The sequence below is a fragment of the Eulemur rufifrons genome, chromosome 7 (genome assembly GCF_041146395.1).
Source record: "Eulemur rufifrons isolate Redbay chromosome 7, OSU_ERuf_1, whole genome shotgun sequence".
NCBI classification, from domain to species: Eukaryota; Metazoa; Chordata; class Mammalia; order Primates; family Lemuridae; genus Eulemur; species Eulemur rufifrons.
In genome coordinates this window covers 102020424-102042058 of record NC_090989.1, presented here as the reverse complement: position 1 = coordinate 102042058, position 21635 = coordinate 102020424, and the positions used below count along the sequence as shown (strand labels likewise).

Genomic DNA, 21635 nt, shown 5'->3' with positions numbered 1-21635 from the left:
CCCTCCTGAAATGCTCTGTGTCTCATGTCATACTTGCCTACCTCTGTAGGGCTCTTTTTTACCCTGACCATGCTCTCTTTCTTCTTTTGCTTTATGGTGATTATACAGGACAAGGGAATGAGAGGAAGTATGGAGGAAAGAAATGAAAAGCACCAAGGAACCTGGAGCCTGATTCCAGTTGCTCTGTCCTTTTCAGTCCTTGAGTCCACAATCTCTTTCTGTAATTAATATATATATATATATATATATATATATATATATAGTCTTTCTCTGTCACCCAGGCTGGAGTACAGTGGTATGATTATAGTTCACTGCAACCTTGAACTCCTGGGCTCAAGCTTTCCTCCCACTTTAGCTTCCCAGTAGCTGGAACTACAAGTACATGCCACCAATGCCTGGCTAATTTGTTTTTTTAAAAAAAAATTTTTGTAGAGACAAGGTCTCACTATATTTCCCTGGCTAGTCTCAAACTCCTGGCCTCAAGTGATCTTCCCATCTCAGCTACCCAATGTACTGGGATTACAGGCGTGAGCTGCCACCATACCCCACCAATGTTTTCTATTTCACGCTGTGCATGCAGTTTTTGTGTGGTTCTGAGTGGGCTGTATTGTGTCAGTCTATGGATCTCAAAGGGCAGTGATCTTGTCTACAGATGCCACTCTGTCCAGAGTCCACTATGGCACTACATGAATATAATTACTTAATAAATGTTTTTTTGATAATGATAAAAGAAGTAAAGGAAAGAAGGAAAAAAAGAACTGTTAAGAAAAAGGCAAACTGTACAAAGGTGATCTTGAATCTTGGCTTAAAATAAAGCATCCAAGAAAGAAGAATTTACCTTCTGCTGTGGAAACGTGGACTCCATCATGGCTGCTTCAAAGGTGTGAGCACCCCCTGCCTGGGTCTTCTCCCACAGAGCTCTGAGGAATTGCACAGAACGACTCTGTATGGACAGGGGCTCAGGAAACAGGCTCTGAAAGGGTATTAAAGAGAGAAACATAATATATTATCTGTTGTCCCAACAATATTTTTTTATTTCAATAGATTCAATGGGTACAATTTTTTTTTTTTTTTTTTGGCTACATGGATGAATTGTATAATGCTGAAGTCAGGGCTTTCAGTGTACCCATCACCAGAATAGGTATATTTTTATCTCTCATCATCTCTCACTCTCCCCTCTTCTTAGTTTCAGTGTCCATTATGCTGCTTTATGACCACATATATCCCTTGTTTAGCTTCCACTTATAAGTGAGAACATGTTGTATTTTTTTTTTCATTCCTGAGATACTTCACTTAAGATAATGGTCTTCAGTTCCATCAAAGTTGCTGCAAAAGACATTATTTCATTCATTTTATGGTGAGTAATACTCCCTGGTATATATTAATATATGTGTATATCTCTCTCACATTTTCTTTATCCACTCATCAGTTGATGGGCACTTAGGTTGATTCCATATCTTTACAATTGTGAATTGTGCTGTGATAAACATTTGGGTGCAGGTGTCTTTCTTATAAAATGGCTTCTTTTCCATTGGGTAGATACCGAGTAGTGGGATTATTGGATTGAATGGAAGGTCTACTTTCAGTTCTTTGAGAAATCTCCATACTGTTTTCCATAGATGTTGTACTAGTTTACATTCCCACCAACAGTGTAGAAGCATCCCCTTTTGATGGCATCTGCACCAACATCTATTGTTTTTTGACTTTTTAATAATGGCCATTCTGACAGGGGTAAGGTAGTATCTCATTGTGGTTTTAATTTGCATTCCCTTGATTATTAGTGATGTTGAGTATTTTTAAAAATATGTTTGTTGGCTATTTGTCTATTTTCTTTTGAAAAACATCTCTTCGTATCTTTAGCACACTTTTTGATGGGGTTATTTATTGTTTTCATGCTAATTTGTTTGAGTTCTTTGTAGATTCTGGATATTAGCCCTTTGTCGGATGTACAGTTTGTGAATATTTTCCTCCCATTCTGTAGGTTGTCTATTTACTCTGTTGATTGTTTCCTTCATTGTGCAGAAACTTTTTAGTTTAATTAAATCCCACTTGTTTATTTTTGTTTTTGTTGTATTTGCTTTTGGGATCTTAGCCACAAATTCTTTGCCTAAGCCAATGTCCTGAAGAATTTTTCCCATGTTTTCTTCTAGAATTTTTAATGTTTCAGGTCTTCCATTTAAGTCTTTAATCCATTCTTGAGTAAACTTGAGTACACGGTGAGAGATAGGGATCTAGTTTCATTCTTCTGCATGTGGCTATCCAGTTTTTCCAGCACCATTTATTGAATAGGGTGTCCATTCCCCAGTGTATGTTTTTGTCTGCTTTGTCAAAAATCAGTTGGTTGTAACTATATGGCATTATTTCTGGTTTCTCTATTCTATTCCATTAGTCTATGTGGCTACCTTTATACCAGTACCATGCTGTTTTGGTTACTAGTGCCTTGTAGTATAATTTGAAGTCAGGTAATGTGATACCTCCAGATTTGTTCTTTCTGGTAGGATTTCCTTGGGTATGTGGGCTCTTTTTTTGGTCCACATGAAGTTTAGGAGTATTTTTTCTAGATCTGTGAAAAATGACCTTGATATTTTGATGGGAATTGCATTAAATTTGTAAGTCATTTTGGTCAATATGGACATTTTAACAAAGTTGATTTTTCCAATCCATGAGCATGGGATGTTTTCTTATTTGTTTGTGTCACCTACAATGTCTTTCATCAGTGTTTTGTAGTTCTCCTTGTAGAGATATTTCACAAATATCTTCCTTGGGTAAGTGTATTCCTAGGTATTTTACTGTATTTGAAGCTGTGGTAAATGGTATTGAATTCTTGATTTGACTCTCAGCTTGACTATTATTAGTGTATAGAAATAATGCTGATTTGTGTACATTATTAATTTTATAACCTGAGACTTTACTGAATTCATTTATCAATTCTGGGAGTCTTTTGGTAGAGTTTTTAGGGTTTTCTAGATACAAGATCATATTGTTGGCAAGCAAGGATAGTTTGACCTCCTCTTTCCCAATTTGGATGCCCTTTATTTCTTTATCTTGCTTGATTACTCTGGCTAGAAATTCAATATTATGCTGAATAGAAGTGGTGACAGTGGGAATCCTTGTCTTGTTTCAGTTCTTAGGGGGAATGCTTTTAAGTTTTCCCCATTCAGTATGATATTGGCTGTGAGTTTGTCATACACGGCTTTTATTATTTTGAGGTATGTTTCTTCTATGCCTACTTTGTTGAGGTTTTTTTTTTTTTTTATCATGAAGGGGTGCTGGATTTTATCTAACGCTTTTTCTTAATGAGATAATCATATGGTTCTTGTTTTTAATTTTGTTTATGTGGTGAACCACATTTATTGATTTGCATATGTTGAACCACCCTTGCATCCTGGGATGAAACCCACCTAATGATGGTAAATGATCTTTTTTCATGTGCTGTTGGATTTGGTTTCCCAGTATTTTGTTTCATGTTTTTATCTGTGCTCATCAGGGATATTAGTCTGTAGTTTTCTTTTTTTGTTGAGTCCTATCCTGGCTTTGGTATCAGGGTGATACTGGGTTCATAGAATGAGTGAGAGAGGACTTCCTCCTTCTTGATGTTATGGAATAGTTTCAGTAATATAGGTGACAGTTCTTTGTATGTCTGGTAGAATTTGGCGGTGAATGCGTCTGGTTTGGGGCTTCTTTTGTTGGGAGATTTTTTTTTTTTTTTTTGAGACAGAATCTGAGTAGAATGCTGTGACATCAGCTTAGCTCACAGCAACCTCAAACTCCTGGGCTCAAGTGACCCTCTTGCGTCAGCCTCCCGAGTAGTTGGGACTACAGGTGCACAGTAGAGACCGGGTCTTGCTCTTGCTCAGGCTGGTCTTGAACTCCTAAGCTCAAGTAATCCTCCCATCTTGGCCTTCCAGAATGCTAGGATTACAGGTGTGAGCCATCCTGCCAGGCCGTGTTGGGAGATTTTTTATTACGGTGTCAATCTCACTGCTCATTATTGCTCTGTTCATGATTTCTCTTCCTGATTCAAACTTGGGAGTTTGTATGTTTCCAAAAATTTGTCCATTTCCCCTAGATTTTCTAGTTTGTGTGCAGAGAGGTTTTCATAGTACTCACAGATGATATTTTGTATTTATGTGTATTGATTCAATTTATCCTTTTTCATTTCTCATTGAACTTATTTGAGTTCTTTCTGTTCTATTTTTGGTTAATATAGCTAGTGGTCTATCAATTTTATTTTTTCAAAGAGTCAACTTTCTGTTTCACTGATCTTTTGTATTGATTTTTGGTTTCCATTTCATTTACTTCTTCTCTGACCTTTGTTATTTCTTTTGTTTTGCTAGACTTGGGTTTGGTTTGTTCTTCTTTTTCTAATTCCTTGAGGTGTGACATTAGATTGTTAAGTTGTAATATTTCTGTGGTGTTTTTTTTTTTTTTGATATAGGCATTTAAGGCTTCCCTCTTAGCACTGCTTTTGGTACCCCAGAGATTTTGGAAGCTTGTGTCATCTTTGTCATTCCATTCAAAAAATCTTTTGAATTCATCCTGATTTTGTCATCAACCCTTGATTTTGTCATCAAGGATTAGTTAGAAGCAGGTTATTTAATTTCCATATATATCTGTAGTTTTGAGAGGTCCTTTGGGAATTGATTATTACTTTTATTCCACTGTAGTCTGAGAAGATACATGGTATGATTTTGATTTTTATGAATTTGCTGAGACTTATTTTGTGACCTAACATATGCTCTATCTTGGAAAAAGTCCTATGTGCTAATAAGAAGAATGTACATTTTGTAGTTTTTTTGTAGAATGTTCTGTAAATGTCTGTTAGGTCCTTTGTTTTAGAGTCTCATTTAAGTCCAGTGTTTCTTTGTTGATTTTCTATTTCAATAATCTGTCCAGTTCTGTTAGTGGAGTGTTGAAGTTCCTGGCAATTATGATGTTGCTATTTATTTCCTTGCTTAAATCTAGTAGAATTTGTTTTATGAATCTGAGAGCTCTTATGTTAGGTACACATTTATTTAGGATTGTTATATTTTATTGCTGAACTACTTCCTTTATCATATATAATGACCATCTTTGTTTTTCTACTATTGTTGACTTAAAGTCTATTTTATCTGATATGAGAATAGTTACTCTTACTTGCTTTTGGTTTCCATCTGCATGGAATATTTTTTTCCATTCTTTTACCTTGAGTCTATGAGAATCTTTGCAAGTTAAATGGATTTCTTGGAGACAGCATATTTTGGGTTATGTTTTGTTTTTTATTTAGTTTCTGTCCATTCAGCCAATCTATATCTTTTAAATGAGCCATTAAAACTGTTTACATTCAATGTTAGTATTGATATGTGAGATACTTTTCTGTTCATCATTGTGATTTTTCCTAGTTGCTTTGTTTTCTTCCTTGTGTTAGTGTTTACTAAGAGCTGTGAGCTCTAACTTTTAGGTGTTTTTACACTAGTGGAATTGATTGTTCTGTTATATGAATAAAGAACTTTTAAGCATCTCTGGTAGGGCAGGTCTAGTTGTCACAAATGCTCTTAGTGTTTGCTTATCTGGAAAAGACTTTATTTCTCCTTCATTTATGAAACTTAGTTTTGCAGGATACAAAATTCTTGGCTGGCAGTTATTCTGTTTAAGAAGACTAAAAATGGAACCCCGATCTCTTCTGGCTTTTAAGGTTTCTGCTGAGAAGTCTGCCATTGGTCTGATAGGTTTTCTTTTGTATATTACTTGATGCTTTCATCTTGCATCTTGTAGAATTTTCTCCTTCACTTTGACTTTGGCCAGACTGATGACTATGTGCCTTGGTCATGTCCTATTTGCCATGAACCTTCCGGGTAGTTCAATGACCTTCTTGTTTCTGGATGTCTAAATTTCTAGCAATACCATGGAAGTTTTCCTCAATTATTCCCTCAAATAGCTTTTCCATGCTTTTTGCTTTTTCTCCTTCTCCCTGAGGAATACCTATGATTCTTATATTCATTCTCTTTACATAGTCCTATATTTCTTGGAGAGATTGTTCATTCTTCCTGATTTCTTTTTCTACATTTTTGACTCACTGGGTTAACTCAAAAGCCTTGACTTCAAGCTCTGAAATTCTTTCTTCTGCTGATTAGTCAGTTGTTTAAACTTTCTACTGTATTTTGAAATTCCCTAAATGACTCTTTCATTTCTAGAATTTCTGTTATATTTTTTCTTATATTATCTATCTCCTTAGAGAATTTTTCATTCATGTCCTGAATTTTTTTGTTTCTTTGTGTTGATTTCCAACATTCTCATCAATCCCATTGATCTTACTTGCCATTCACACTTTGACTTCCATCTCTGACATTTCAACATTTCCTTTTGGTTGGAGTCCATTGCTGGAGATCTATTGTGATCTTTTGGGAGTCTCAAAACAGCTTGCTTTTTTATGTTGCCAGAGTTCTTATGCTGATTCTTTCTCATCTGCAACCTTTCCCCTCAGCTCAAGACAGATAGCTCTGCTGTACACTGGTTCTTTGCTGCTGGGAACTCTGTTGCTCAGTAAAGGGAGGGAGAGGTCCCTGGATGGCATGCTTGAGTCCTACTCAGGAAGATTTACCAAGTAGGAGAGGCGCAGATACACTGTGAGCCTTTAACACTGCTGCTTTCCTGCTTCTCCCTGCTCTCCTGTGGTAATCACTGGTGGTTGGCACATGTGGTCTGAGTGCATGCCCCACCCAGGCCCATCAGTGGCAGTGTTAACAGGCAATAATGGCAGTAGCTGTAACACTCAGATGGCAGTGGCAGGCACCCAGGGTCATGGGTGCTCTCTCTGTCTGAGTCCCGCAGCAGCTCTGGCTTGGCAGGGTTGCCTGGGTTCCCTGGCAGCAGAGGGAGTGCACAGCACCTGCCCATGAGAGTGCCTGGCTTCTCTGCTCCCTCCCCACCCTGGCAGGGGTGATGTGGAGGCAGTATCAATGGATCTAACCCCAGGCAGACACAGCATTTTGGGGCTGGGACCTCAAAATGGTGCCTGCCATAGCACCCTGGGTTTGTAAGCCAGCAGGACCTTGCTGTGCCTTCTCTTCAGAGCAAGGCCCCCTGCACAGTCTCAAGTCAGCTCCTGGTGTCAGTTGAGCAGCCTGCTGTGGTGGAAGGGCCCTCACGCAGCTCTGATTGCAATGTCCTCAAGGGAAGTGTGGAGCTCTTGAGTTCTCTTCTCTGTTCCTTCCCCATGTCTGGGCACCTTCCCCGGGTACCTCTGATCCTGCCGAGCAGGTTGCTCCACTTCTCTTTCCATCACTTTGGGAGACTCCCCTCACTTCTCTGTTGATTCCCAATGCTCTCTCTTAGGTGATCAATCTGAAGGTGAATATCTCCTTGCCACTTTTGATCCTCTCCATGACAGTGGCATGTGTAGGCTGCTTCTAGTCTGCCACCTTGGCCCCCAACAACAATATTGTTTGATTTTGTGGTATTATTTAGGCTTGGTTTGAACTTTAACATGATTTAAATTTAAATGGTACAAGGAAAAGATCTATCTTAAAGATTAAACATATGACATGTTTCAGGTTTTCATTTTTTGACAGAAAATTAAAATTATTTAATAAGATTTTCAAAGCAGTTGATAGTGATCTCTATAAATATGTCTAACCTTTGTAATACAGTGTTTATCTCAATGATTTCCCAAGAATGTTACTTAATTGGAATGTGGTTAATATAAATATTCATATTTATTTTATCAAAGATCTGGGGATTAAGGGATAAAATTAAAACTAGAGTACAAAAATTCAGTTTATTTACATAGAGTAGATCATGAGGAATATAAATTAAATAACTAAGAGTTCATATACAATTACTCAAATATCAACAGTGTTAGTGGGTGTGTGGGGAACACAAAAACACTTTTAATCCTAAAAGTATTACGGGTGAATATTCTTAGAGCTTTAAGATAATTTCTCTGTGTTGAGCAATAAGAATGTTAATGCAAAGAAAATAACATTTACATATATTTTACTTACACCAATCAAAATCAGTTTTTCAAACAAAGATTTAAACTTGTTTTGATATATTTACTAATCAATGATGTATCTAAAAATCATTTATATGCTGTGATGTTATACGTGTAAATGTGAGAAGCTTTTTAATTCAAGGGAATCATTTTTTAAAAACCTATAGGATATCTATAAGGGGTATAAAATACTATTTCTATGCACCTAATAGTGTTTGTATATATATAAACCTTTATGCATGATATATCATAATGAGATTGGCTTATAAAGTCATATAAGGGGCCAAGATGGCAGACTAGAAGCACTGACTTATGAGGCTCTCTAAGTGGTCTGTGTGTACAAAACTTCTACTTAGTGAATGAGGATTAATAAACATTTTTTCAGAAAATCTCATTGTTACTATCAAAAAGAGCTGTTTCTAGTACTGGGAGGGAAAATGTGAAGGATCTTAGACTCTAACTAAGTAGGCCACAGATTTAAAACCCATAAAAGCCGGTAACAGATAGATTGATTATGCAACCCGTAATGTGGATCTAGAAATTTCTTGATTATTATCAGAAACTTATGCAGCATACAATTTTCCATTTTAAGAATAGGACTTGATTTAATGAATCATCAGTCTAAACAGGAGCATTTAGACTGACATCTGTGAAGTTGAGAACTCCATGAATGTGTGAAGTTAACAGAAAAGAGAAAAAGTCTGGCCCAGTGCACATACTAGTGCTGGGTTTGTAATATCAAGTTAAAGTTTAACTTTTATTCACCCAAAGCCAGGATTGACCCCTAAGATCACATAATATCAAAGGTGTAGAAAAAGAAAGAAACCGTTATAGGAAAATGAACACAGAAGAAACAAAACATAAATATATACTTTTTGATGATTTTGCTTAAAGAGAAAGATAAAGAATTAGGCTAAGTCAATAAAATAAGACTGAAGGCCAAAAAAAAAAAAAAAATCAAATTTTCTTGGTTTGTTTTGAAAAAACTGACAGCTGTTAAGAACAAAGCCAAAGATGAAACCAAATATAAATCACTGATGAAAACTATATGAAAATATAAGTAAATAGAAGAAAAATAAGGTCATTAGTTCAAGAAAAGGAAGAAAAATCAATGTTGTTTTTTATAATATATTCATGTACAATTTGGTTCACATCAAAATGTGAGTTGTTCTCTAAGACATTATTGAGTGTTCTTAAGAAGATTTGCTATCAAAAAAATTGTATTTCTAAGGCATTTCCAATCTGTCTCTTTTCTTAATTACTATAGTTCTACTTTATGATTATGATGTATTCAGAATTAAAAATCATTTTTTTCTCAATAAGCCTGACTTGACTTTATAAAGAAATATAACTGTCTAGTTGATTTTTATAGGAGCCATTATAGAAATATTTTATTAACAGAAATAAATACATTATCTTATCACTTGGCTTAATTTTCAACCATATGATAACATTTTCATTTTGTTTTTTCTGCCTTCACTGTCCCTGCTTCTAGCTGCATCCTCCCATTTTATTTTTCAACACAGGTACAACAATGAAAAGATCACTGGATCAGGGGTCAGATGACTTGAGTTCTGCCCTTATTGTCTGTAAAAATGATATCTAAGATTCCTTATATTACTAACATAACATAATTTACATTCAAATTTTATGTCAAAGTTTAATGCATGCAGGATAACTATTTCCAAATAAGAATCTCTTTTGATGCTAATATCTTTGCATCAAATTCTTCCTTGGTAAATTATAAGTTGCTCTGTATATAGTTTCACTTATATACATATTCCTATAGAAAAAAGTGGCATTTGAGTATCTTAGCAATGTCAAAAGAAATACATTGACACTAATACCAACTGGAGATTGGAAGACTAGAAATAAAGGTTAGTGCTACATAAGGAAAGCTATTCCCCCAAATAAGTTGTTGTTGTTGAACCAAAAGTATTTTCCCTTTCATTTTTCTTTTTTAAAGCCAAGGATATTCAAGATATTAATATGTTTGGTCTGTTGATTAACAATCCAGAGTCTTTTATAGGGAAGCTATCTTAAAATATAGAAAATTCATGTTAAAAATTATTAATGAAATATTTATATTGTCATTATCTACATATTAACTCTGGCCAAAGAATTAATAATTGAATAAAAATGATTATAGACTCATATCCCATCAGCTAATTAAGGAGTCTGCTGAGCACAAATTATACACACCTGCTGAAATAGAAACATGATCTGGATCCATGGCTGAGGTTCTTGGCTGATGAGAATAAAACTGGACTTACTGTATAGGCAGTAATGACCCTTCAGGGAGCAGGTGAAGAACAGCTTTGCTACACAACTTCTAACAGTATCTAGAAACAAATACACATAGCATTAAACATTAGGTTCTTACCAGAGTTACATTTTATCCTTCAACACACAAACACCTTTGGAAAATATTCTTCAGTTTTCAGACTGTGAGCTAGTAACGCCAAACAACTATGCATTTGGGAGGGGATCCATTTCATGGAATGTAGATTTAAATGAAGATGGTTTAAACAGGTTGTATTCTATCCATCTTTCTCTTGTTCTAATTAGCAATGTGTGAAGAATCAATCCTATGGAAGAAAAAACTTCTCAACAATAAAAAGAGAGATATCATGTTATTTTGATCTGATTGGACACCTTGAAGTGATAATCTGGGAAGAATAAACAAATGGATGGAGGAAATTTGTGCAGGGAGACAGCCTCCAGAATAACTCTGGCTGAGCTGTGGCTTCCTGTGAACTGGCCTGGTCTGGTTTGAAAAGGTCATTTCATCTTGAAGAGCTTCCAGCAGGGAGACAGAATGAGATTATCCTTTAGGGACAAGAAAATGGTGGATGGGTGGTATAGAGCAGAGGTGATGAGGAGGCATATATAGGGACAGTCAATAATGAATGAATCAATGAAGCAAATATGGGTTGAAATTCTATGTGATAGACACCATGTTAAGTACTGGCTAATAATAGTTATCATTGACGGATTTCCACAAGCATTATGTGCTTGATGTCATTTAATTTTTACAACCCTACAAGATGGGTGTTGTTTCTATTTTAAAGATGAGACAGAATCTCACTCTGTTGCCCTGGCTAGAGTGCCGTGGCGTCAGCCCAGCTCACAGAAACTTCAAACTCCGGGGCTCAAGCAATCCTTCTGCCTCAGCCTCCCGAGCAGCTGGGACTACAGGCATGCGCCACCATGCCCGGCTAATTTTTTCTATATATATTCTTAGTTGTCCAGCTGATTTCTTTCTATTTTTAGTAGAGACGGGGTCTCGCTCTTGCTCAGGCTGGTCTCGAACTCCTGAGCTCAAACAATCTGCCATCTCGGCCTCCCAGAGTACCAGGATTACAGGCGTGAGCCACCGCGCCTGGCCTTAACCTGACTTTTTAAATGAAAAGTTTTAAAAATTAATAGATTTGGTATGCCCTACTTTAAAAAATGAAAATGGACAAGAGCTTATTAAAACTTGGTGGAGACCCTAGTAAGGGTCACAGAAGCAGCCCCCACCTAAGACAGTGTATTGAATTCTCTAGAGCATGGGGGAGGAAGTAAGTGTTCCATCAGAGGTCAGGTGTGAGGGAAGAAACAGGATTTTCAGGAAAAATTTAGAAAAGCTAAGGGAGAGTGGCCAATGACAGATTAAAAGAGGAGGCCTTGGAAACAAAACAATAAAGCCATAGGGCAAGTTAGAGATATATACAGAAATCTTAATAATTAATAGCATTCTGTGATTCTGAAATACTGGTATGGAAAAGGAATAATTTTTGTGAAAGTAATTGTTTTCGGGAATTTAAAAAATTTTAGGTTGAACATACAATATCCTTGCATAAAATCAGAAATCATTTCTGTATTCTGTGGGTGAATGGATCATGAGATGTAGAGTGCTTGACATTTCATTGGATAGACCAGTAGGCCTGGCACCGAGAAAGACCTATGAAAATAGAATGGAGTACAATATTAACCTAAAATTGCCCTATCAGAAATGTTTGACAATGGTAATTTAAAAAAAAAAATGTCACTGATGCTCTGAAAAATTGAATTTAAATTAATCTATGCCAAAGAAATAGGAAACCAAGTATTTCATAAGAGCTTACACACAAAAATGATATTTGAAATAAATCTAGGTGTAATTTATACATTGAGACAGCAATGTGTTTTGTTTTAATAAAAAGTTTCTAAAGGGAACAAATTCTTTTCTAAGAATCCATGCAGTTAGCTTGACAGTTGCAAGTTGGACTTCAGGCTTTTACCATTAAGAAGTAGTTTTCATCATTTTCTTTGCTCCAAATTTTTACTGCTCAGTTATGTTTTCATTTGAAAATAAACATTGATTAGATTTATTTTATTCACCCTGAGTGTACTAGCTTTTTATACAAAAACTACAGGGATCTCAGATTACATAAAAAGGACAGAGTGGTAAAAGAGAAAGATCTTTAACTTAGAAGTATATACACTGGCTATAAAAATAAATACATTCTGTGCTATACGACTTTTCTTAATGCTTTCAGTAAACCTGGTCGATATCAACATTTTTCTTCTCATTTTTTAAAGAGCTTTCCTAGCTTGGAAAATTTTCCCTACAACATAGAGATTTAGTTGTCTAACATATAGTTTAGTCACTATGATTTTTTTCCCTCCTGTTCGTTCCATGGTATCGAATGGTAGGCGTGCAATTAATGGCTGTTGGATGAATGAATGTCAGACAAGGTGCTGAGAGCAGTAGGGGCTGTGATGTCGATCCTGCTCTTAAGAAGCTAATAGCCAAATGGGAGAAACGTCTGTACACAATGGTTATACGTTGTTTTATGTTTATGAGATAATGGAGGGACACACAACTGTGACTACTCAGAGATATGAGCGGTGCATTCTGACTGGCGAAGAAGGGAGCCTCAGGGAGGAGGAAATATCTGAGGTGGATCTTGAAAAATGACCACAATTTTGAACTTAGAAAAAGTGTGAGGGAGATGAACATTTTAAGTGTAGGGGACCCTAAAAAAAAAATCACATAAGGCATGTATGTTCAACGTAATTTCAGGTAGTATGTTTAGTGTATGTGGGTCATTAAAGTGTTTTCCACTTATATAATTGGTACCCAAAGGGTTATTTATTTTTCTAGACTCAATGTTGAAGAGAGAGGAAGTCATACTTTCTTAAGTATAGAATGCTTTCCGTATTCCACCAAATCTGATAGTTATTGCCTTACTTTTGCTAGAATGTGGCTTCTTTTTCTAAAAAATCAAAAGATTTGGTTTGGTCTTTATAAAGATTGAAGTCAATATGAGCATTGATAATATTACCTAAGTGCACATTTGGGAATAACACCAATTGGGTTTCGGACTGAGGTGGGGGGTGGGAGGAGGGGATGGGGGTATAGCTACATGATGAGTGCGATGCGCACTGTCTGGGGAATGGACACGCTTGAAGCTCTGACTCGGGAGGATGGGTGGGACATGGGCAATATATATAACCTGAACTTTCATACCCCCATGATAAGCTGAAATAAAAAAAAATAGTACTATATAATGTATAATATGGTAAAAAAAAAAAAAAAACCCAAATATAGACATTACACAGTTGGATAAATTTAAAGACATGACACAAAAATACAAAAACATTTGGTCATCTTTTTGAGTCAAAATCTTTTTTTTTTTTTTTTTTTCTGAGACAGAGTCTCACTCTGTTGCCCAGGCTAGAGTGAGTGCCGTGGCGTTAGCCTAGCTCACAGCAACCTCAAACTCCTGAGCTCAAGCGATCCTCCTGTCTCAGCTTCCCGAGAAGCTGGGACTACAGGCATATGCCACCATGCCCGGCTAATTTTTTCTATATATATATTTTTTTAGCTGTCCATGTAATTTCTTTCTATTTTTAGTAGAGATGGGGTCTCGCTCTTGCTCAGGCTGGGAGTCAAAATCTTTAAGAATCATTTTAGAATTCTTTTTTTCTGCCACTTTTCTTCTGCAGTGCCATTGAGACACCTTCATTCCTGCCCTGCATTCACTCTGCCACATCTGAGAAACACACCGTTCTTTTGGGAGACTGTCCTCTTGTAATCCGTCTCCCAGGGTAGCCATTTATATACAGTCTATGCCACCACATAGTTTTTGTTTAGAGATAAGTGCCTTTTAAGATTAAAAATGGAATATGGCTTTGATATTTTAAAATAGCTAGTAGAAATATCAAAGAGTTGGCTTTATTTTTTGGAAGGAAGGATAAGTTAGCTCTTATTTTGAATTCTTTACCAAACTTATCCTTTGAAAGTTCCCTCCCAGCTAAATAAGAGTCAAATAAAATGTATCTGGCTTGTTTCCCGGGGTGTTCAACAATGAGCCAGTCTTGTTCATATCTAAACTATATTTCGAGAATGATTTATAAAAACTCAAACACAGGAACAGGTTTGCTGAAATTGCTAGACTAAAAGTATTCACACATTCAATATAGCTTATAAATAAAACAAGAAGGCATTTTGAGAGATTTAGGAAGGGAGCTGATTTTCACTGACTCCTTACTTTGTACCTAGATGTTAAGTGTAACAAATTACATTTAACCTTCTGAAGTAGGCTTTGTTATCTCCTTTTTACTGAAGAAGAAATCTCAAGGTCAAACTTCCAGGAAGCAGTTGAGCTGTAGTTTGAACCCAGGGGCCAGAGCCTATTCTCTTTCCAGTACATAATTGAATGGCTCAGATAAAATAATGGTAATAGAAGTACCTCAAAAAGTAAGTATGATTCAATGGAAAGATGATTGGCCAAGGAGTCAGACAAGCAGAGTCTTAGTGGGTAGTCTTTGTTACTTTTCTTGTCTGTCTTTTGGCTTTTTATCTGTAAAATGGGGGCAAACCAAAAGCTGATCTAGAATGGAAAAAAAAACTAATCTACTTTTTAAAAATTTGCATTTTATTTGCTTATTATCTTTCTCTCCAAGATTGTAAGCTCCATGAGGGTAAGGATATTTTTTATTGTGGTAAATTATCTAAACATAAAATTTACCATTTTAACCATTTTTAGATGTACAGTTCAGTGGTGTTAAGTACATTCACATTGTTGTGAACCATCACCACCACCCATCTCCAGAGCTGTTTCATCCTTCCTCACTGAAATCCTGTACCCATTAAACTCCCCAGTCCCCTCTCCCCACCAGCCCCTGGCAAACACCATTCTGCTTTCTGTCCCTCTGAATTTGACTACTTTAGATACCTCATATAAGTGGGATTATACAATAGTTGTTTTGTTGTTCTGGCTTGTTTCACTTAGCATAATATCTTCAAGATTCATCCATGTGGTAGCCTGTATCAGAATTTCATTTCTTTTTAAGACTGAATAATTTTCCATTGTATGTATATGCCATTTTTTGCTTATTCGTTTATCTGTTGATGGAAATTTGAGTTGTTAATACTTTTTGGGTACTGTGAATAATGCTGCTATGAACATAAATATGAAATATTTATTTGAGGCTCTGATTTAAATTCTTTGCGGTATATATCAAGAAGTGGCATTGTTGGAGCATATGGTAATTCTATGTTTAATTTTTTGAGGAGCTGTCATATTAGAATGAAATTTTCATCTCCAAAATTCAATGATTCAGTGAGAGGCCTATGAAGAAATGTGCCTGTGATGACTGTCCAGGGCTACCAGGCCTTGCTCTTGGAGCTCAGGACAGGAGGGATGACAACAGGATCTGTTAGAATAGTCTTCCTCCTACTTGTCGCTAGCCAGACAGAAACCTCTGAAGCTGTTTCTTCAATCTCCCATTTAATTATCCTTTAATGTATTGCAAAGACATGGAATTCAAAATATTGACACAATGAATAAATAATACTGTCATTTAATTTATTATTTTGTTTTCGAGACAAGGTCTCACTCTGTTGCCCAGGCTGGAGTGCAGTGGCTATTCACAGGTGTCATCATAACACACTGTAGCCTCAAACCCCTGGACTCTGGCAATCCTCATGCTTGTGTAGCTGGGACTAAAGGATCTTGCTATTACACCCAGCTCAAACTTAATACCAAATGATTTGCAAAATATATTATGTTTGACTAAAACTGTACTCTTTTTCACCCCCCAATTAAAGTTTAGAAGTTTTGAACCGAATAGCAATTATTTCATAACTTTGATACAGGGAATAGAAGAAAAGATATTTTAAGATAAAACAAAATTAGATTCTCAAAAGCAAAGATGAATTTCTGAAATGACTATTTGAACTTAGATAATTTTTCAGGAGTAGACATCTTGGTATTTTGAGGGCTCAGTTCTGTAGAAGTGCTCAGAAATGTGTGTAGCTAAACTGATCTGTACTTAAGAAAAAACTATCAAATTTCTCATATGATGAGAATCTAGGGCAGGAAGATAATGGGAAAGAGGACTTTGTCTAGTCTACTTACGACATTATTGGTAGAAAAATACATGGTTCCTTTGCAGCAGCTGGTTGGGCACTAGCCATATCACATGCACCTGTGTCCCCGCCCAGAGCAAAAGTACTACACTCCTTTCCCCCTCATGGCAAAAATTCTAGTCAGTTCTTAAATAGACATGACAGATGCTTTTGTTCTGAATAATACAGAGAATGAAATAAAGTTCTTTTGCAAATGATCGCTTTAGTAACACATGCCCTCAGATGCCACCTTAGCAAGATAAGCTTAGGAGGGGTGAGAGAAAGAACATTTTCATCCAAATGAGAGATTGTCTCCTTAAAGTACTATTCAAATGATCAGATGGGATTAACTTTAAACAGGGACTCTTCGTTAATTCCCCCCCTCACTAACCAGTAGTTGGTCACTCATGATCAGCTCTAGAAAAAATGATGGTACATTTTCTCTGCAAATCTAAGTTGTAATGCAAAATAAATTTTGTAATCTTATAATAAGTGAAAAAGTAATTTCAGAGAATAGAACTACTGCACAGTGAACAAAAACACTCAGGTAGAGAAAGAAATCTTGTCCTAATAAAAAAATCAGGGCGTTTGGGCACACTTATAAGAGTCCTGTACCAGAGGGTAGAGGTTTGCTGGAGGACATTGGACATTTTGCATGTGAAGGCTGAAATCTAATACACATAGTGGTATGTAGTATCCCTTGGTACATATATACATGCAAATTTTTATGTGAATACTCTTTAAAAATTGTGTCTGCTTGCTGTTTTATGTTGCTATTAAAGAACAAAGCAAGGCTTGCCCATCAACCTACTTCAAATCAGGTGATGGAGAACCTTGAATGCTCTCACAACCAATATTTTTGCTCTGAGAGAGGGACTGAAGAGCTTTTCCTTTCAGAATCCACTTTAGGCCCAACTTCCTACACCCCTCATCCAAGTCCAACTCTCCTCCAAGGTGCTGGTTAGAAGCACAGACTCTGGAGCTAGACTTTCCTATTTACTAGCTGTGTGTCTTTGGGTAAGTTACATAACCTCTCTGTGGCTCAATTGTGGATAATAAAAATAATACCTGTTTCTAAGGGTTGTTTAGGATTACCAGCCATCCTGGTTTGCCCAGAACTAAGGTGGCTCCCAGGACTTGAGTTTTTCAGTGCTGTCACTAGGAAAGTGCCAGGCAAATTGGATGAGTTGGTCTCTCTAGTTAATGTGAGCATAAATGAATTAATTCATATGATGCTCTCAGACAGACATGTGCTTGGCACAGAGCTAGTGTTTAATAGTGCTTTTTATCATTATTATTAACACTATTACTATGAGTATTACTACTACTGTGTATGGAAAAATAAGAAAAAATTATCCCTCAGCCACGTGGAAGTGTTTGAATGTTGCTATAATGCTGTTTTGGTTAGAGTAAAGGGACTGCATAATGATCCATGGAATCTAGGTTCCTTAGTGTCCTGAAATTTTCACCTAATTGCTTATTTTAAAATGAACTTACTACACAGAGTTAATGTTGACATGCAGGCTGAAATCAAATTTTATTAATATGCAACTGAAAGAAATTTCTCTGGGGTCAGAACAAAAGTACAAGATCTAGCAAGAAAGAAGATCTTTTAACAGTGCTTGAAACCTTGTTCTCTCCAAGATTCTCCAAGGTTCCAAAACTCCAAGCCATGTGTATGTGAGGCTTTTGATGCCCATGCCATTTTGAGTCTGAAGCACAGAAATGTGGCAAGAATGCCACCAGGAAGCTCTAAGGAAATATTTAAGTCTTTACTGTAATCAAAGCATTATAAGTGAGAGGAAGACATTCTTTTGTTGCAGAATAAGGTGAAAGAAAGTTGACATTAATTGATTGGTTGGTTTATATGTACTGGGCACTGTTCTAAGATCTTTATGTGTGTATTGCCTTTTAAGACTCATGCCTTTCGAGGAAGAATCTGGGAGATCAAAGGCATCAAATAATTTCCATGAGGTCACATAGTAAATTACAATCAAGATAAACTCAGACTGTTTCACTCCAGGCCCACTGTACTCTACAGCCTACATAGGGATATGCTTTAGATGCAGCAGCAATTAACATTCTAAGTCAAGGAGGGATTAAATTTATACCCAACTATTTTTAATTATTTAAATCTTATAAATTATATATCACTTTCATTTACACTGTATTTAGAGATTTAGTGATAGTTCACTTTTGCTTTTAGTTGCAGTTTTGATCTTTACAATCTAATTGAATGAATTATGTGGCACATTCCCATCCATGCCCAAAATTCTCTTGAGGGAAGCCCAAGTGGTTGACCCATGAAATCCCAACTTAAGGTATTACTGTTCCCCAGTGGGAGCCACCTGAACTGAAGGCATCAGGAATCAAAGAAACAAGTAAAAGAAATAAAGTGCCTCTGTGGGATTAGCCTTGGAAACCAGAACATAGTAAAAGCAAATGTCATAACCATAAAATTATTTTTTTAATAAATTAATGTTTCACATGACAGAGGTCCATATATCTTTGAAAGTCTTAGTTTCGTTCTTGCTTCTTTCAAGTTATATTTATGTGTAACTTATTTCATTCTTATGTGACCTAAAATCCCATGATGATATTAATCATCATAATTAACATTAAACAGAGTTGACATTTTTACTGTTTCTGGTTAATTATTTCTACATTCATTTTCTTACTACTACCTGGAGAAATGGTTACATCGTAAAATAGAGTAGCCATGTTAATCAGCTTTCAGAAACTCAACCTTCTAGTTGTAAATTTGAAACAGCTGGTTATATATTTTGTTCTATAGAAGAAGACAGAAAGACCTATTGAAAAACTAAAATGAAATAGAGTTGAATTCTCCCTGCCTCAATTGGCTATTTCCCAGTGGTCCTTGGGGCAGCATGAACTTTGGGTGCAAAGACAGCGTTCATTCAACAGTGGCTGTAGGACTGTCCTGTTGCTCCCAGAAATTCTGACATCTCAGAAATTTGCCCTGTGGGGGAAATCTGACGCCAAGGGCCAGTTCAAAATCATAGAGTCCCAGAGCTAGAAGAGACACTGACTGGTGGTCTCCCTCCTATAAGGCAGGATTGCAAGAGAACAAGCTCTGAAAGCTCTTCTTTTCTTTAAAATCTTGAGATTCAAAACACTTAAAGGCATGGTGAAGCTCACAATTCAATTTCCCCCATGTTTTTAGATCATATTGACTTTATTTGAAAATGAAATACAATGTTTCCACATTAGCAAGGCCTCTATTGTTAGTTTTTCTGCTTCACCGAGAGCCCTCTCTTGTGATAGGGGAATCTGGGAATCAGACAGTCAAGATAAAGGCATTTATGACCCAGAGCCTGCTCGAGAAGGACTGAGATATATAAAACCCACCTGCACTGTATGACAGCTTCCTGCTCAAAGGAAACCTCTTAGCAGAAAACTGTTGGGCTGGTACCCCCAGGAGAGGGCCTTTCACATTCATGAACATAGAACCATCTGAGCAACCACACAGTATCTGGTATTGTTCTGTATGGGGAAAAAAAAAAAACTCTAAACAAAAAACACCTCATTATTAATGGATCCCCGCTAGACTGAGAGAAGTGGCAGCAAATGCAATACATGACGAGGGCTCTTTCCCAGGATTTGGATGGCTAAAAGGCAAGAGGTAGCTAAAGTACTATTTCCATGAGCACTTATGAGGAGCTTGAAAAGCCCTTGTGCTCCAGGTATAGGGGTTGTGGAACCTGCTCTTGCCTATGTTGTCCCTGGTCACCTATCAAGAACAACAGTTTTCCAAGGGAGGCTTTTCTTCGGCCACATGCAGAACCAAGAGAGGCGGACCTGGTGGTTACCCAGGAGCTCTGAGTCCACTAATGTGAATGGGCTGCAGATAGTTCAGGTTGGGGATGAACAGAGGTGGAGATACATGAAGAGTAAGCCATGGGTTTTCATTCTCTCCACTGGTGAGAACCACCCCATGTCGCTGTTGGAATGCAAGCCATCTCTCAACCCTGCCAGCTGCTGCCAGTGCCCTCCTGTCTGGGCACTGGCCTGTGTGTGGATCTCCCTCTGTCCACCCTGGTGGACCTTGCTGGAAACATGACCTTGGCATTGATTTGCAGCCAAGAACTGCATCTGTCCAAGAGTTCTTGCTGCCCTGCAAGCTTCATCTTTTTAAATATGACTCTGGACTTCATTTTCAGGGTCACTGCTGACAGCCACATAGGCTTTCCACTGCATGATTTGGGGGCAGGGGTGTCATTCTCACAGACCACAGTATAAATGGTGCCCTCTGGAGCGGGGCAATACAGAGGCTCTGTGAGTCCAATGCAAGTGAGCCACATTCCTAGGACAATGTGATCTGGGACCGTATGGCTATCCTTGGAGGAGGCTGACATTCTATTCTAGTTAGTTTCTTTTCATTCATCACTTCTTACCCCCATTCCCTGTGCTTATGATATTCTTTACTTCTTTCAATCCCCTGCATGCCTTGTGGCAAAGAAAGACCCTGTTTTATGACTCAACCAAACCTCACTTAGCTTACTAACTCTAGTCCCAGAAATGGGAGACAGGGAGGGAGAGATATATTTTGAGAAATTGGATGTAACTCTTGATCAACAGAAGACGACTGCAGAGGGCCACAGGACACCTCTGACCACAGCAATGGTCTTCCGTAGCACGTAAATTTGCACTGAGAGGGAACCATACTTCTTGCAGTTTTTTCATGGTATGTGTATGTTCAATGGTAATTAGGCAAATACATAATAAAAGAAATAGAAATATGCTTGTACTTTGGAGATTTAAATAAAAACAGTCTGTTCTTTAAGAACTGAAATGTTACCAACATTGTTCTGAGAGATTGAGAGCCCTCTGCCATTGTACATTAGCTTTGTTATCACAGAATAAAGTCAGTTCACCCTGTAGCTAGAGGATAATGGCACAGACCTTCCTGCTAGACAACCTGGGTTCAAATCTCAGGTCTACCATCTGCCAGTTATGTGATCTTGGGAAAATTTTGTTTTCTACATTTCAATTTCCACTTTTGTAATTTGGGGATAATACCTAGCTTACAGGGTAGACTACCTAGTACACAGTGCTAGCTGCTATTGTTAACATAGAAAGGTTAACACACACCACTCTATAATTATGCTTTTTGTATTTATTTATGGAAGTTCTGCTGCTAATTAAGTATGGAGTTTGTCACAGATTGTGTGGTCATATATTTAAAAATTTTTTTATTGTGGTAAAATACACATAACATAAAATTTATGATTTTAGCCATTTTAAAGTGTACAATTCAGT

General features: G+C 36.9%; 1 protein-coding gene across 3 annotated transcripts in view; it reads right to left on the bottom strand.

The window, feature by feature from the left end:
• The window catches only part of VEPH1 (ventricular zone expressed PH domain containing 1), a 207599-nt gene that overhangs the window by 50158 nt on the left and 135806 nt on the right, over window positions 1–21635 (bottom strand). For 2 of the 3 annotated variants that reach the window (XM_069473045.1, XM_069473044.1), the window contains exons 10-11: window positions 10175–10314; window positions 839–973 (exon numbers count right to left, since the gene is read on the bottom strand). In XM_069473045.1, coding sequence (XP_069329146.1) covers window positions 839–973; window positions 10175–10314 — 275 coding nt within the window. The remainder of the gene's footprint in view (window positions 1–838; window positions 974–10174; window positions 10315–21635) is intronic. The other variant, XM_069473046.1, reaches the window with a different exon arrangement.